At 34.4% G+C, this 15,368-nt stretch overlaps 1 protein-coding gene across 3 annotated transcripts in view; it reads right to left on the minus strand.

Moving 5' to 3' along the window:
* The window catches only part of CNTN6 (contactin 6), a 338,762-nt gene that overhangs the window by 96,125 nt on the left and 227,269 nt on the right, over positions 1-15,368 (minus strand). For all 3 annotated transcript variants that reach the window (XM_030802180.1, XM_030802181.1, XM_030802182.1), the window contains one exon: positions 3,389-3,573. In XM_030802180.1, coding sequence (XP_030658040.1) covers positions 3,389-3,573 — 185 coding nt within the window. The remainder of the gene's footprint in view (positions 1-3,388; positions 3,574-15,368) is intronic.

Raw genomic sequence — 15,368 nt, forward strand, 5'->3', positions numbered from 1 at the left:
GTATCTTACTTTAATTCTGGGTGTGAGTTTTCCAAATTTTCGTTAATTTGAGAAAGTTCTTCTTAGTACTGAGACAACAAGAAACTGGCATAATTGATGTGAAAGTAAGATTGTATTATTTTTACCATCATTTATGGAAATAGGCGGGTTGGAAATTAAATGTTTTCACATGAATATCTCTTTCACAAACTGACTGGAAACTGCCTGGAGGTGCCAATTAATCCCTCTCCTTTATTTAGTTCTGTCCTTGGATATATAGAAGTATATGACGTTTCCCTTGGACTCTCAGGCTGTGTGGCAAGCCAGACGCTTTATACTTGTAATTGCACTTAATTCCCTCTACAACCTTTCAGTGGATTATCGTAGAGATGTTAGGTAACCTGTTCAAGATGCCATGGTAGAAAACAGGGAAGCCACAATTTGAACCCTAAAAGCAGAACCTAAGTAAAGGGCTTGAGTTCCGCATGTTCATTTGAGAATGTTAGCCCAAGGGAAAAGTATCAGGAAAAAAAGGTAGTCACAGGGAAGGAAAAAAAAGTCAATGCAAGGCTGAGTTATTGAGTTGACCACCAACATGATCCATTTTTCTCCATCTTATGTCAACTTCTAAGCAGTCTTTATGAGCTGTCTACCCAGGGAAATGAAGGAGGATGATTTAGTTCCCATCCATGGTCATCTAACGGTAGTGCAGGTGTAAACTACTGGCACATCCACACTGTGCATGCTTAAATGCTGAGTAGGCTCGCAAAAGAGCCAAAGAAAACCCAAAACAGAAAACAAGATGTACTTAGTAGTTTGGCACCTGAGACAACACTCTTTCAGGTTACATTTACGAAACACAGTGCTGAACTGGTCACTGTAGCAATGGCAGAAGTAAGAAGTAGGAGCAAGGGATTCAAAATTGTATACAGTATAAAACCCAAGTCTGTCTGAACTGCAAAACCTGCCTTCACCAAGACAGAAGACCCTTCAATGAGACTACAAATGAGTAAAAGAAATCATCATGTCTCTGGGTGGTGGGAAGTAAGCCTAGGATTACCTCTTGCAGAAATCAGTACAACTTCCAGTTATAGAATATGCTTCCTGCAGCCTTGAGGGACAAATCAAGGCAAAACTTACAAGAATTAGATATATTGATGAAATTGAATCATGTTTCTGGGTATTATTAACAAAATTATATAATTCATAGGTATTTGTTTAGAAATTGTCCTAATATATGTTTGACCTGGGAAAATAAATGCATGCTCATATATAATTTCAAATAACTTACAAAGGTTTCAGATATATCTGATTTTATGCTTAATGCAATAATTGTGGCTGTAGAACACATTTATTTATTTAACATGAACATTCTTTGGATGACGAAAATTCTGGAGAGCAAAGTTTTAAATTTTAAACTAGGTAGGAAACTCATGGGAGAAGATGCTTAGGATTTTGGGTCTACCATACAGGTTTGAGTTTTAGATTTTTTTCTGCCGTATTGACTGGTTATGAAAAGCCACTTAACTCCTCTGAACATGTTCTATTTTCTATGATGAATAATACTTTAGAAAGTTCTTTTAGAAATTATAAAATTACAGTATAGATGGATATATAATATTACTTGGTTCTGAATTATAACTTAAACACAGCAATATAACTGAGACTGAGAGATTCTTTTCTTGAATTTCTCAGTTATTACTTAACTCTGAGGTAACTGAGTCAGTAATCCTCTTTTGTTTTGAAAGCACTTCAGAAAGTGAATTAATATGTGACTAAGAAACATAATGATTATGTTATTGACTAAGTATCCATTATTCCCCCACAAGGACCATTTCAGGCTCATTAAATGGCTAATTTGTTTGTGGTGAGTTATATTACAATGAACTTAGACCACCATGTTGAAATGCTATGGCAGAGTCCAGTTTCAGAAGACACTTCAAGGTTCTGATCTTGAATCTGACAATCACTATCTGTCAGATCCTGCACAAGTAACTTAAGACAATTTTGCCTATAGTATCACTGAACATTGTTTCTATCTCTTAAGATTAATCTTAAGATTTCTACTTCTTAAGATTAAGAATTCTATAAGTGAATGTTTGTAAAATTGCTATGTAAGCTAACATTTGCTATATCAGTATAGAGAAAAGTACTTTATTATTGATTTCCAGTTTACAGATACCTTTGTGTTCTGGTTCATCCCTTGATTATATCTTCGTCTATTATATATAAAATGGAAAATATTTCTTTAAAACTAGCCAAAGCATTCAATATCTTCATTCTACTAAAACTCCCATTTGTATCCTATTTTATTTACAAAGGATACTAAATTCCAAAGACTTTCCTTTAGAGTGTAGGTACTATTGAAAAAAAATATTGCTTTTCTTGGCTAGCTTTGCTAAAACTGTAGGAGAATAATGAGTAGGAAATTATATTCTATATATAAAATAGTAGTTTTCATTGCAGGTTAAAGCTGGAAATTCTAAAGAAAATGGAAAATAATATTACAGACACACAATATGTTCTCCCCACGGGCACTCAATAACATTCCTATGGGATAATTATAGTATCCTAGATATTTTTAGTTATTACACACACACGCACACACACACGCACATGTATTTTCTCTAATTACCTTATCATTGATTATAAACATGTCACATAGGAAAGTATTTTGGCCATATATCAATACTTTTTAAAAATTATCTAATACAGATATATTAAGTTTATCAAAGAAGTTATGGATATTTTAATAGTATACAGCATTTTAAGAATTCTGAGATGTATTGTTTACTTAATGTTAAGTAAGAGAAAATTTCAATCCTGGATGAAAGAAGACACAAAGACAGCTTTTAAATAATATATGCATTCATCATCCCTCTTAAGTTTATGAGAGATTTTTGTAACTGAGACAAACATAATTTTAAATAATGTAATCACCTTATTTTATATTACCTACTTATGAGTAGACAAAATATGAAAAGTAGAAACAAATATTATAAACCACCATGCAGTATTATGTTTTTCCTATCAATTTTTCCTTCATTTATTAATTCTACTTAGAATTAGAATCAAGATTGCTATAATCTGCTGCAGAATGTTTTATGGGAAATATATGGAGTTCATGCTTCCTTTTATGATAAACTTTTATGGCTTTAACATGACACTGCTGATATTTTCAAGGCAATTATAATAAACAATAGCATTCATAGACCATGCTAAAATTAAAACCGTATTTTAAAGGTGGTCATTCCCATCTGCTAATCATTGTATTAAGCATCTAAACCTGGAAATATGCCTTCCTTATTTCTCCCATGACACTTTTTCACAACATGCTAATGACTTCCACAATTTATTATGAGGGGCATTACCAAATATTTTATATACATTTGAAATTCAATTAGCTCACCATAAAAAATGAGTTGACCCTTTGCAAGGTTTCTTCCTCGAAGGTTGCTTGCAATGCACTCATAAGAGCCTTCATCTTCTTGTTGAAAGTTCGGGATTTCAAGGATAGCTTGGGATTTGCTGTACTTTACTTTCCCTGGCAACGAGCTCCCGTCCAACCTTCTCCAACTAATATCAGGGACTGGACTAAACAGTTATACCTCATTAGAATAGAAGATGGTTTAATCTTTATGACAGCAAAATAAAAGAAGAGCATCCTTACAAATAACTCTAAAGAAAAATATTCTATCAATCTGTTGTATTATGACTAGTTTCCAGATCATGCAATCATTCGCCATTCACTCAATCAGTCATTTATTTAACACTTTATTAAGTGCCTGCCATATGCAAGTCACTGTGCTATGTTCAGGGAAAATACTGGTGAATAAAATAGACATGTCCTCTGCCCTTATGTTGCTTACAGACTAGTGGAAAAACATACCAGAAACAAATAATAAAAACAAGTACACTTGCAAACTGCAATAACTGAAACAAAAGAAATAGGGTGCAGAGATAGTAACAAGATTACGTCAATTTATTATAGTGGTCGAGGAAATTCTTTGTGAGAACATGACATTTAAGACTAGGCAGGCTTTATATATATATTTAAGTTTCTAAGGCAAAAATGTAAAGTATTCCAGAGCTAACCTGGTACTAATAGGTAACTGAAGACATGTGATGGGTGAGGTAAATTGTCCAGGGAAAACAGCACCATAAAACAGACCCATATGAATTGGTAAATAGGCTCTATGATCCTCAAAAAAAGTACTCATTTATATACTATTTATTTAAAAAAAATAGAACAAAGATGGATTTACATCACACCCTGTCTCCTGTTATAAATAATTTGTAAATAAAGTTACTGTATTAATATTAATTTCGTCTACTTTCTCATATCTATTATTTTTAGTCTAATATGGGTATCTTTCAAAGGAGGAAAAACACATTATAATAAATGAAACTAAGTGTTTAACAATAAGGGATGAATTTAGGAATTAATGGTTTAGAAGGCATAATATAAGAATGGGCAGGCTGCGCCGGGTGCGGTGGCTCATGCCTGTAATCCCAGCACTTTGGGAGGCCGAGGCGGGTGGATCATGAAGTCAGGAGATTGAGACCATTCTGCCTAACACGTTGAAACCCTGTCTCTATGAAAAATGCAAAAAATGAGCTGGGCGTGGTGGCGCGCTCCTGTAGTCCCAGCTACTCGGGAGGCTGAGGCAGGAGAATCACTCGAACCCAGGAAGCAGAGGTTGCAGTGAGCCGAGATCGCACCACTGCACTCCAGCCTAGGTGACAGAGTGAGACTCCATCTCAAAAAAAAAAAAAAAAAAAAAAAAAAAAAAAAAAGAATGGGCAGGCTGCAAGCAAAGTTCCAGAAAGAAAATATTCATTACTAAACTAATGATTTGTAAAATGAATCCCCAGTCTGTTCACATTAATATCTCTCCTTTCCTCTTGTCAAGTCATTCTTCATTCCCTTATAGATTTTTAGATAATTTAAATAATTCTATTCTCATTATATTTCAAATTAATAATAATAATGGTAGTAAGTCATTTTGCAAAGTCAATTGGTAAACCTTGAAGAAGAGGCAGAATTTCTTCAAGTCAGCAGAAGGAATGTGGGAGGCTCATCCAATTACATGCAAAGTGCTTGGCAAATAAAGATTTGGAGAGTTTGAGCAGTAAACAACTGCAGAAAGTTGGGATGTCTCAGTAGAAGCTTCAAGCAAGAAAACTTATGAAGCCTTAGACATTTTTATTGGAAAAAAATTATTATCCTCCTGTGTACATCAAGGATAAAATAGAAGGATAAAAATCATATGCACTCAAACATATTTGTCAGAAAATGTGCCCTAAATCAATGTTTGAGTCATCTATTATTCTCAGAATATACAATTACAGTGAAAACTTGAATTTTGAATTGTCTTAAGTACAAAATAAACTAATTATCATGTACTAAGTTTTTGTCCTTTTAAAAAGCCTTGCCACTTGCCACAAATTTGACATTTCAGTAAATTGGTATATTCTTGGCAACAATTAACCTCAGATAACTGATGTTCTTTTTCATTCATTTTATGGCATACTAACCAAGAAGAATGAAATTCTGGAAAGAACTTTATTCACATAGATATTCACAATGTCTAGTGAATTTTATAGGATATGAGGTATTATTCAATTAAAAATGCATATGTTGTATGTATTGCATGTGAAGTTTTTATCTATGGGTAGTTTTGATATAAATGTCTTTTATTTTATTTTATTTTATGCTGTTTATTTCTAGTTTTCATTATTTTCCTGCAATACGCACGCATTACCAGTGTAATAAAAATTTTCTCAGAAAATTGTTTTACAAAGAAAAAATAGAGCTCTAATATTTGTCTGAATTCATGATCCTTTATCTTTTTATGACAGCAAATCTGAGATTTATAACAAATACATGCAAAGTATCCAACTGAAAAAGCTTTTAATCTGAAACATTCAGACAAAATATAAGTAAAAATTGTGTATTTTTCCCACTGCTCTTAGTTATTTATATTGATTGTGAAGACGGAAGTCATTTTTTAACATAACTAAATACCTAAGTAACTGAACATTTTGACAATTATGATAATTGTAATAATATTACAACAAATAGCTACCTTATATGCATATATTATGCAGACTCACAGTACCTGTACAATACAGAGTACCAAGTAATGTGTATCTGTACAATACATACATATAATTTCACTTACTTTTCTAAAGCCAAAGAGGCGGAGCTGGGATTCATTTTCAGGTTTTCTTGAAGTAGAAGCTACGAGTATAATTCAAAGGAATACTGACTTCACAGCTATTGTATTAGGTTGGTGCAAAAGTAATCGCGGTTTTTGCCATTAAAAGTCATGGCAAAAGTAGGATTACTTTTGCACAAACCTAATTAGATCATTCCCTTGCAGCCTAGGTATTTGTTACTTTACAAAAGTGGATCTCCATTTTAAGTGGCCCAATTGTGTGGGTATAAAGAGAATTCCACCTTTTCCAAAGAAAAATAACTCTGACAACATTAAAGTCTTACTGGACAAGCATTTTTTCCCTTTGATACGAGAAATGGAGTATCCTATTTAGAAATACTTTTCTTAGAGGAGTAATGTAGCAGAAAATGTCAGTGGTGGACTCATATCCCTTCTAATTCCTCTTCCGCCCCAGAATCCTATGTACTTTGCACCCTTAAGAGCCAGTACATGTTATCTCTTTTTGGACACTGTCCTCAAGCTGTTATAGCTAATTTATCTTCACAAAGAGAGAACTGAAAGTACCTAGGAATTTACATGCCCCCAGGAGCACCCATTAACCAATAAATGACTGGTTTCTAGGGTATAACTAACTTCTCCAGCTCCAGTGCCCCTAGTTGTGAGACAACTCTAGGTGTGACCTGTATTCTCTCCAGAGCTATAGGATTGAGTCAAATTTACCTTCTGTGGAACTTTGCTTGACAGTATACTGAGCTTGGCTACTGTCTCTTCCCTGCCCCACTTCCCTCTTTTCCTTTGGGTTCTTTCTAAAAACTCATCTAATAAATCACTTTCAAAAAATTATACTTTCAGGGTCTGCCTCTTAAAAATTCAATTAATTAGAATTCCCAGTAGGCTCTAATCATGTGCTACTTTAGTTACAATACCAACTGTAGGAAACCTTAAATATTTCTTATTACAGTATTTTTATATAGGCATTAGACACACATCAAAATGGAAGTCTAGAGAATTGAACATGAATGGCATATAAGACAAAAAAAAAATTAGTAGTAGAACCATTGTGAAAAACCATGAACTGTGGAACAGACATTGAGAACTTACTGCTCTGCAGAGCTACAATCACACCAGAATGATAGCAAAAGGCAAGAAACGCAAGAGACATGAGGCTTAAAAGAGACAAGAAAATCTCACTAAGAAAAACTCCTCTAGAATTTTCTTTTCTTTTCTTTCTTTCTTTCTCTTTCTTTCTTTCTTCTTTCTCTCTCTCTCTTCTTTCTTTCTTTCTCCTTTCTTTCTCTCCTTCTTTCTTTCTTTCCTTTTTTTCTTCTTTCTCAATTGTGTTTGGAGTTGTAAGTCTGATAAACCATTCAATTAAGGAGAAAGTTATAAGATTCAGGGTACAGTACTGGGCTTTAAAAATTATATTGTTCCATTTTGAAGAAGGTTACAAGAATTAATGTCATGTATTCTAAATCTGCAGAGGACATGTGTTTGTTTTGTTTTTGTTTTTTTTTTAACCTGCATTTCTATTTTCCTTAGAAAACCCAATCCTCCCCATCTCATTTCAGTTGGGCTGACCACACCTCTGGCATTAGGTGAGAGCACATAATTCAGGTCTTGCCATGAGATGCTCGTAGGGCATAGCCACCTTGACTAGACAAACATGGGGATGAAGACAAACCAACCAGAGACAATTAGACTCAGTTCCAGGACTGCTTGCAGAATGGCTCTTGAAGAGGAGATCTCTTTCCACTGAGGTTTTTTGAGACAGTGAGGTATAAACTCCAAGATTCTAGTCAACAGTTTTCCACCAAATAGAGAAAGCATCTCTGAAACCCGAAGCTAACACAGAGGAAAGAAACTTGGAATTCTTCACACACGTAACTCAAGGCATGCTTGATGCCCACCCCCCGAAAAACAAACAAGCATAAACCTTTTTGAACATTTCAGTTAGCCAATATATTATTTTTTTCTTAAGCCCATTTTGAGTCATTTTCCTGCTATATTCATCTAGAACGGACCTGACAAATGGATTCTGAATGCCTCAGTTCAAATCGTAGCTAGGTTAGTTTCTATCTGTGTGATTGAATTACATGATATGGTGGATTCCTCCTGACTATTATAGTGTGTGCTCTAGATATTTTAGAAACCTCACAGCAAAAATATAAATTATCAAAAAATAATGATAAAAACCTTTTAAATAAGAAAAGTCTAATCAAGTGCATTTTGTGGCAATAGTTTGTGTTAACAAACAAAATTTTTAATGGGAGAAAAGTCAAGCAGGTTTATACAATTTCACAGTTCCTAATTAAATGTTGAGATTTCTTTTCAGCTCAGTTATATAACTGCTAAATCTGAATGCCATGTTCTTGCTTATCGTTGGTAATGTAAGGTACAGAGGCATAAAGAATAAATGCAAAACACAGGTTATTTAAAAATATGTATGCATTTTAATGAGCAATTCCCATTTCATCCCAGAATTTTTTATGAAGACAGTAAGTACACTGCTTCAGATATGACACCATTTCTCTTTTCTGAAGCCATCCTAAATGGACAGTGGGTGGGAAAAACTGGAATCAATGAAAAACAAAATTATTTTAGTAGTGAGCTATAATGTTTTAATGTAAGCATATTTTTCCAAGAGATACCATTCTGTGTTAATAATAATAATAACAATTACAATAAGGTTTACTAGTATAATACTATGTATGTAGTAAAGAGAGAAATGTGGCTCTCATCCTTAGCTAAATTTTGTTGCACATTTATAAGCAAGAATCTTCTTTACATAGTTTGGATCTGTGTCCCTGCCCAAATCTCATGTAAAAATGTAATCCCCAGTGTTGAAGGTGGGGTCTGAGGGGAGGTGGTTGGATTATGGGGGTGGATCATTCATTAATGGTTTAGCACCATCCCCTTGGTGCGTTCTCATGATAGTGAGTGAGTTATTGTGAGATATGGTTGTTTAAAAGTGTGCAGCACCTTCCCTCTCTCTCTCTTCCTTCTGCTCCAGCCATGTAGGACATGCCTGCTTCCTCTTCACTTTCTACCATGATTGTAAGTTTCCTGAGGCCTCCCAAGAAGCAGAAGCTGTTATGCTTCCTGTACAGCCTGCAGAACTGTAAGCCAATTAAACCTCTTTTCTTTATAAATTGCCCAGTCCCTGGTATTTCTTTATAGCAGTGCAAGAATAGATTAATACACCTCTCATTTATAGCATGGTAATTAGTAATAGTACATAATTCATAGGCTTATTTTGAGGATTAAGATAATTCATGTCACATGCTTACCATACTGCCTAGCACATATTAAACAATACGTTTGAGTGTTCAGTTAATAAAAATATTTTAAGATTATTATAATGTGATTACTATCATTTCAAAACCAAGAATCCTAATTCACATGTGTTTGTCTTTTACTGTCCGTTAAGGGATCCATATGACTACGCATTTGATACGAACTGATTTATGAATCATTTATACACTGAAATCAGATCTCCACACTATGAATGAAATGGCTACACAAGCATGAGTGTGTGTAAATTTCCTGCATCTCACCATTTAATGTCCTAGCTGCTATGGAGATACAACCGTGATCATAGTAGTCATGTTCATTTCATCATGACAAGGGCAGGAATCTTTCAGGTGAAACATGGATGCATGGGTGTGGAGGACCTTTTTCTTTAACGTGGTTAATCATCTAGTACCATTTCAGTAGGGAAGAAAGCAATTACACAGTGCTCTCCAAACAGAAGAAAATTGGTATAGGAAAATTAGATATTTTAAAATAATATTAATAACCATTAACTGAGTGCTTACTATGTACCAGGCATTGTGACAGATGGCTTCCATATGCCATCTGAGCTAAATACCCAGCTTGCAGCTGCTAACAATGCTAATTAACTTTTTGGAATGATACTCACGTTTAGACGGGTAATTTCAACTAAATTATTACCTGCCAGTTCTCCTCCACTTAAGAGTTCCAGAGCAGGCTAATTTATTGTGATCTACCTTCTAATTCCTTTGAGTTGCCACCCACTAAATTAAAAGCTCTAGTAGACTCTTTCTCCTACTGTGGCTTCAGTATTCTTTTTCGACTCTGTGTAGTTTGTCCATGTTGATACTAGCAATGCAGTATTCACTAGGAGATCATTTTGCTTCAAGATAAATGATCTCTTTAAAATGAAAAGTTAATATATTAATCAGATAAAGAACACCATGGAGGAAGGTAGATCTTTGAAGTGGTCTTCAGAATGGAGATTATTGTTAAATCTCTTGAAATTGATGTTACAGAGTCAAAACAAATGGTGCCATTATCATTTTAACTACAGAGATCAGTCGTTTCTGGCAACATTTACCTTTAAACTCCAGTTCTACACTTCTCCCCTCTCTCTTTTTACAAAAATTGAGCTTGGATGCAAATCTCAATAAAGAAAACCAATATGAAGCAATTCTCTTATCCAAAGATTCTTCAGACCATAGATGAGGGATTCTTGAACCTTGTATTTCAAAAGGAGCATTGCAAAAGCCTTTTCTTATTTTGTTCCTATTTTCTAAATGAAGGTTGCCTGAAATGTGATTCTTCACAATTGTGAAATACTACTAGATGATAAAAGCAAAATTTTTCTTTCTTTTCCTCTGCCGTGGTTTCCTGCTTCTTAAATACACATTGCCATAAATATGGAATTTTTACTTCATCCTGTCATGTCATTATGCTTTTACAAAGGGAACATCCTATTAATTTTATCTGAAGACAGAGAATACATTTCTTAACCATCTGGCCTAGTTCATCCTGATTTCAAGTTAAAGCTCTACACACACTAGTAGGAACTGTGCTTCAATTCCATACCTTTGGCCCATAAATAGAATTTTTATTACTAGTGCTATTTGAGAAAGCTTATATTTCTCCCCTGGATTTCTTAAACCTCATTATCTACAGCTTAAATCCAAGCCATACTAAGTTTTTAACTAAAGACTGGTACAGAGAACTAGTTTCTTAAGATGCTCGTATTTGGGATTATTAACTTGAACCTCATTTCAGGAAATCCTGTCAGTGGGCCAGTTTTAATCAAAGAGAGTGAGGCAGAATACCAAAACCAGCAAAGAATGCCTTTGCTACATTTTCAGACTGTTCAGCTAGCTGCTTTCATTTCCCCAATTTGAAATAGTCATACAAAGAGCTTGGAATATAAGATTGTCCTATGGGAATACAATATGGATAAATTCATGAGTTCTGTAGAAAAGCAATCTCACTGTTACGGAAAAAGAGAAAACATTTTTATTTTACTCTGGTGGTGTAAATGGAGTCATGATTCTGTCCATGCAGTCAGTCCCTACTATGAAATGAATGTTTGTGTCCTCCCAAAATTCATAGGTTGGAAACCTAACCCCTAAGGTGATAGTATTAGGAGGTGGGACTATGACATGAAGATAGAGCCTTCATAATGGGATTAGTGTTCTTATAAAATAGATCAGAGGGAACTTGTTTTTCTCTTCCACCATGCAAGGACACAGCTAGATGAACCAGAGATCAGCCCTCACCAGACATCTCACCAAACACCAAGTCTGCTGTTGCCTTGATCATGGACTTCCCAGCCTCCAGAACTTGTGAACAACAAATTTCTGTTGTTTACAAGCCAATTCCTGTTGTTTACAGTTCTATAGTATTTTGTGATGGCAGCCCCATGGGAATAAGATGATGCCTATGTCAGCTTTCCCTTGGGGAGGACATCTTTGAAAAGCCACAAATGGTTTGTTTACAATAGCACTGGTAACAGAATGGCACCTGCAGTTGTGAAGAAAAAAAGGACACAAGCAAATTTTATAGAGCTGAATACAAGTTACCTAACCTCTCTGAGACTCAGTGTTCTCTTTACATTAACTAGAAATAAGAATGAGTACACAGGAAGAGAAAATGAGGAAATATCCATGAGAGTACATTCTAAAATACGATGTTTGAAGCATACATAAGGCTTAGTAAATTGCCTTAATACCAAGATTATGAACAGAGACATGAAGGGACCATTGTCCAAAGATTCTCTAAGAATTTTATTACCAATTTCTACTCCTTTTAATGTAAGTAATATGAATACTAATCTGCACATGAAACATGAATTGAAGCCCACTATTTCAAGATGTGGCAGAGCTGAATATGATACTGCACCTAGCAGTTCATTAACAGCTTGTCCATGATTTTTTATTCATAAATAATACTAAGCCTTGATAAATACCTCTGCTGCTCTTAGGAGAGAAAATGATAATTTGGTAAAGGTAGGTGGGCCTTGTGTTACCTCAAATTTATTCCGTTTGATCTTGTCTCAGTTTGGAATCATAAATTTTCATATGAAGAAGTAAAGAGACACTGAAAATGGCATATTAATAGTTTATCATTTTATCATTATTTAACTGTATTGAGCACATTTTATATGTTAGCTCCATGCTACTAAGTATTTTCTTTAAATCATGCTATAGCACTATCAAACATATGATTACAATTGTTAACATTTTGTAGATAAACAAACAAATTAGGACTAGGATAGTTTGGGTAATATGCCCAACATCATACAGTAAATTAAAAAAAAAAAAAGGATTTGAACCAAAGTCTGTCTTTCCACAGACACTGAGCTCTAAATCACCATGCTTTGCTGCCCCTGCATGAATTAACCAGGTACAAAATGAGAGCAAATCTTATTAGGATGTATAACATGTGCTTAGCAATATATTCTTCACCTAATGAACTAATGTGTCTTGCAACCAGTCAATAGACGCTTTTTTTTTTTTTTTTTTTTGTATAAGAGGAAAAAGGTGAAATCACAGAGATTATCTTTTTAAAACATATAAAGATGCCTCCAAATTTCAGTAGAAGCTTAGAGATGGGCTCCAAGGTCAGCTGGAAAATAGGAAACAAACAACTTATTATTTTTCCTGAGCTCAGTTCCAACTTAGATTTGAAATGCTTCTCTACTGTAAACTGCCAATTACTTAAAAGTAAGAACCGTGGGTCTCCTGAGAGAGGTGGTGATAGACTGGGATGGAAAGGATGAAGAGTTGCTCCCAGAAATAAATATATATATATATTCTTGGATGATTTTTAAGAAGCTTTAAATTAGTTTAATTTTAGAAACAGCACTGTAACAATCCACTCTATGCTCCTTGAAAAAAAAATTTTGAAAAACTATATGGAGAGGAATGTTTGACATTAGATTCACAGTGTGTCTTTAAGATTAAAAGAGGCCAACTTTTAGGGCAGGTCCCTGGTCTTTGACAGTGGCCCCTCTATAATCTTTCTTGAGAAATTGGCAAGATATTTAGAAATCTTAGTATTTTACAGTGCTCCATTTACCAATAATCCTAATTTTCTAAAAATATACTTAGGAAGTTTATGTGAACATAAGCAAAATACAGCCACAAGAATATTCATTACATTATTATTCATGATTACAAAAAATTGGAAACAAAATTGGTGGAAACTAAATGCCACCAATAGGAGATTGGCTATAAACATATATTGAAATATCTCATTGTCATTACAAATGTCGGTGCAGAAGACTAATGACTTGCATATATGTTCATGGCATATTTTTAAGAATTAAATTTACAAACAAATATGCAGTGTATTATACTAATTATGTTAAAAGTAGAATAAAGACGGGAAGGATATATGTATACTGAAATAAGAGTAGTTATCCTTTGGGGGAGAAATTAAGTATAAAAAGGATTTTATTGTCTTCTTTTTTCTTGCCTATATTTTCAGAATTTTCTTAAATGAGTATATCTGACTTTTTCAAACTTTGTATATATATATATATGCATATATAAAGACATTTTATATATACACGTACGTGTATATAAAGACATTTTATATATACATGTACGTGTATATAAAGACGTTTTATATACGTGTGTATAAAGACGTTTCATATACGTGTGTATAAAGACGTTTCATATACATGTGTGTATAAAGACGTTTCATATACATGTGTGTATAAAGACGTTTCATATACATGTGTGTATAAAGACGTTTCATATACATGTGTGTATAAAGACGTTTCATATACACACATATGTATATATAAAGACGTCTCATATACACATGCGTGTATGTAAAGACGTCTCATGCGCACGTGTGTATGTAGACGTCTCATGCGCACGTGTGTATGTAAAGACGTCTCATATGCGCACGTGTGTATGTAAAGACGTCTCATATGCGCACGTATGTAAAGACGTCTCATATGCGCACGTGTGTATGTAAAGACGTCTCATATACACATATGTGTGTATGTAAAGACGTTTCATATATACATAAGTGTACATGTAAAGACGTTTGATATATACATACACCTATGTATATATAAAAACCTAACTAAGTATTTGTTTTGCTTTAAGCAAAGGAAGTAACTCTTCCTAATCTGCTTGCTCGTTTCCTTGCCTGCCCTCAGGGCTCTCATTTCAAATTCACTTCTAGAACTCTGGTTCTCCTGCTCGTTTTTGTCCTGTGGGAAGTGCAATGGCACAGTCTCAGCTCACAGCAACTTCTGCCTCCCGGGTTCAAGCGATTCTCCTGCTTCAGCCACCTGAGTAGCTGGGATTACAGGTGAGCACCACCACACCCAGCTAATTTTGTATTTTTAGTAGAGACAGGGTTTCTCCATATTGGTCAGACTAGTCTCAAACTCCTGACCTCAGGCGATCTGCCCGCCTCAGCCTCCCAAAGTCCTGGGATTACAGGCATGAGCCACTGCACCTGGCCTCTATTTTTTCTTTATGTAGGTACATTTCTTCTTTATGTACATAATCTCTTCTAGAAAATGGAAGCAGAGAGAATATTTTTGAATTCACTCAATGAGGCCAAATTACCATAATGCCAAAATAAGATAAAGACATTTCAAGAAAGGAAAACTACAGACCAGTATCTTTCATTAATACAAATGGAAAAATCTTCAACAAATATTAGCAAATTGAGTCCAGCAACAATTAAAAAGACTTATGCACCACAACAAAGTAGGACTTGTCTTGGGTATGCAAGACTGATGGTTCAATATTAGAAAATTAATTCATGAAATCCACTAATGAATAGAGGAAAAATCACATGATCATATCAATTGGTACCAAAAAAAAGCGTTTGGAAAAATGCAACACCTATCCAAAATAAAAATTCTCGATAAACTAGGAATAGAGAGGAACTTCCTCAACTTGATAAACATGTCTGCCA

The sequence above is a fragment of the Nomascus leucogenys genome, chromosome 21 (genome assembly GCF_006542625.1).
Source record: "Nomascus leucogenys isolate Asia chromosome 21, Asia_NLE_v1, whole genome shotgun sequence".
Classification (NCBI taxonomy): domain Eukaryota; kingdom Metazoa; phylum Chordata; class Mammalia; order Primates; family Hylobatidae; genus Nomascus; species Nomascus leucogenys.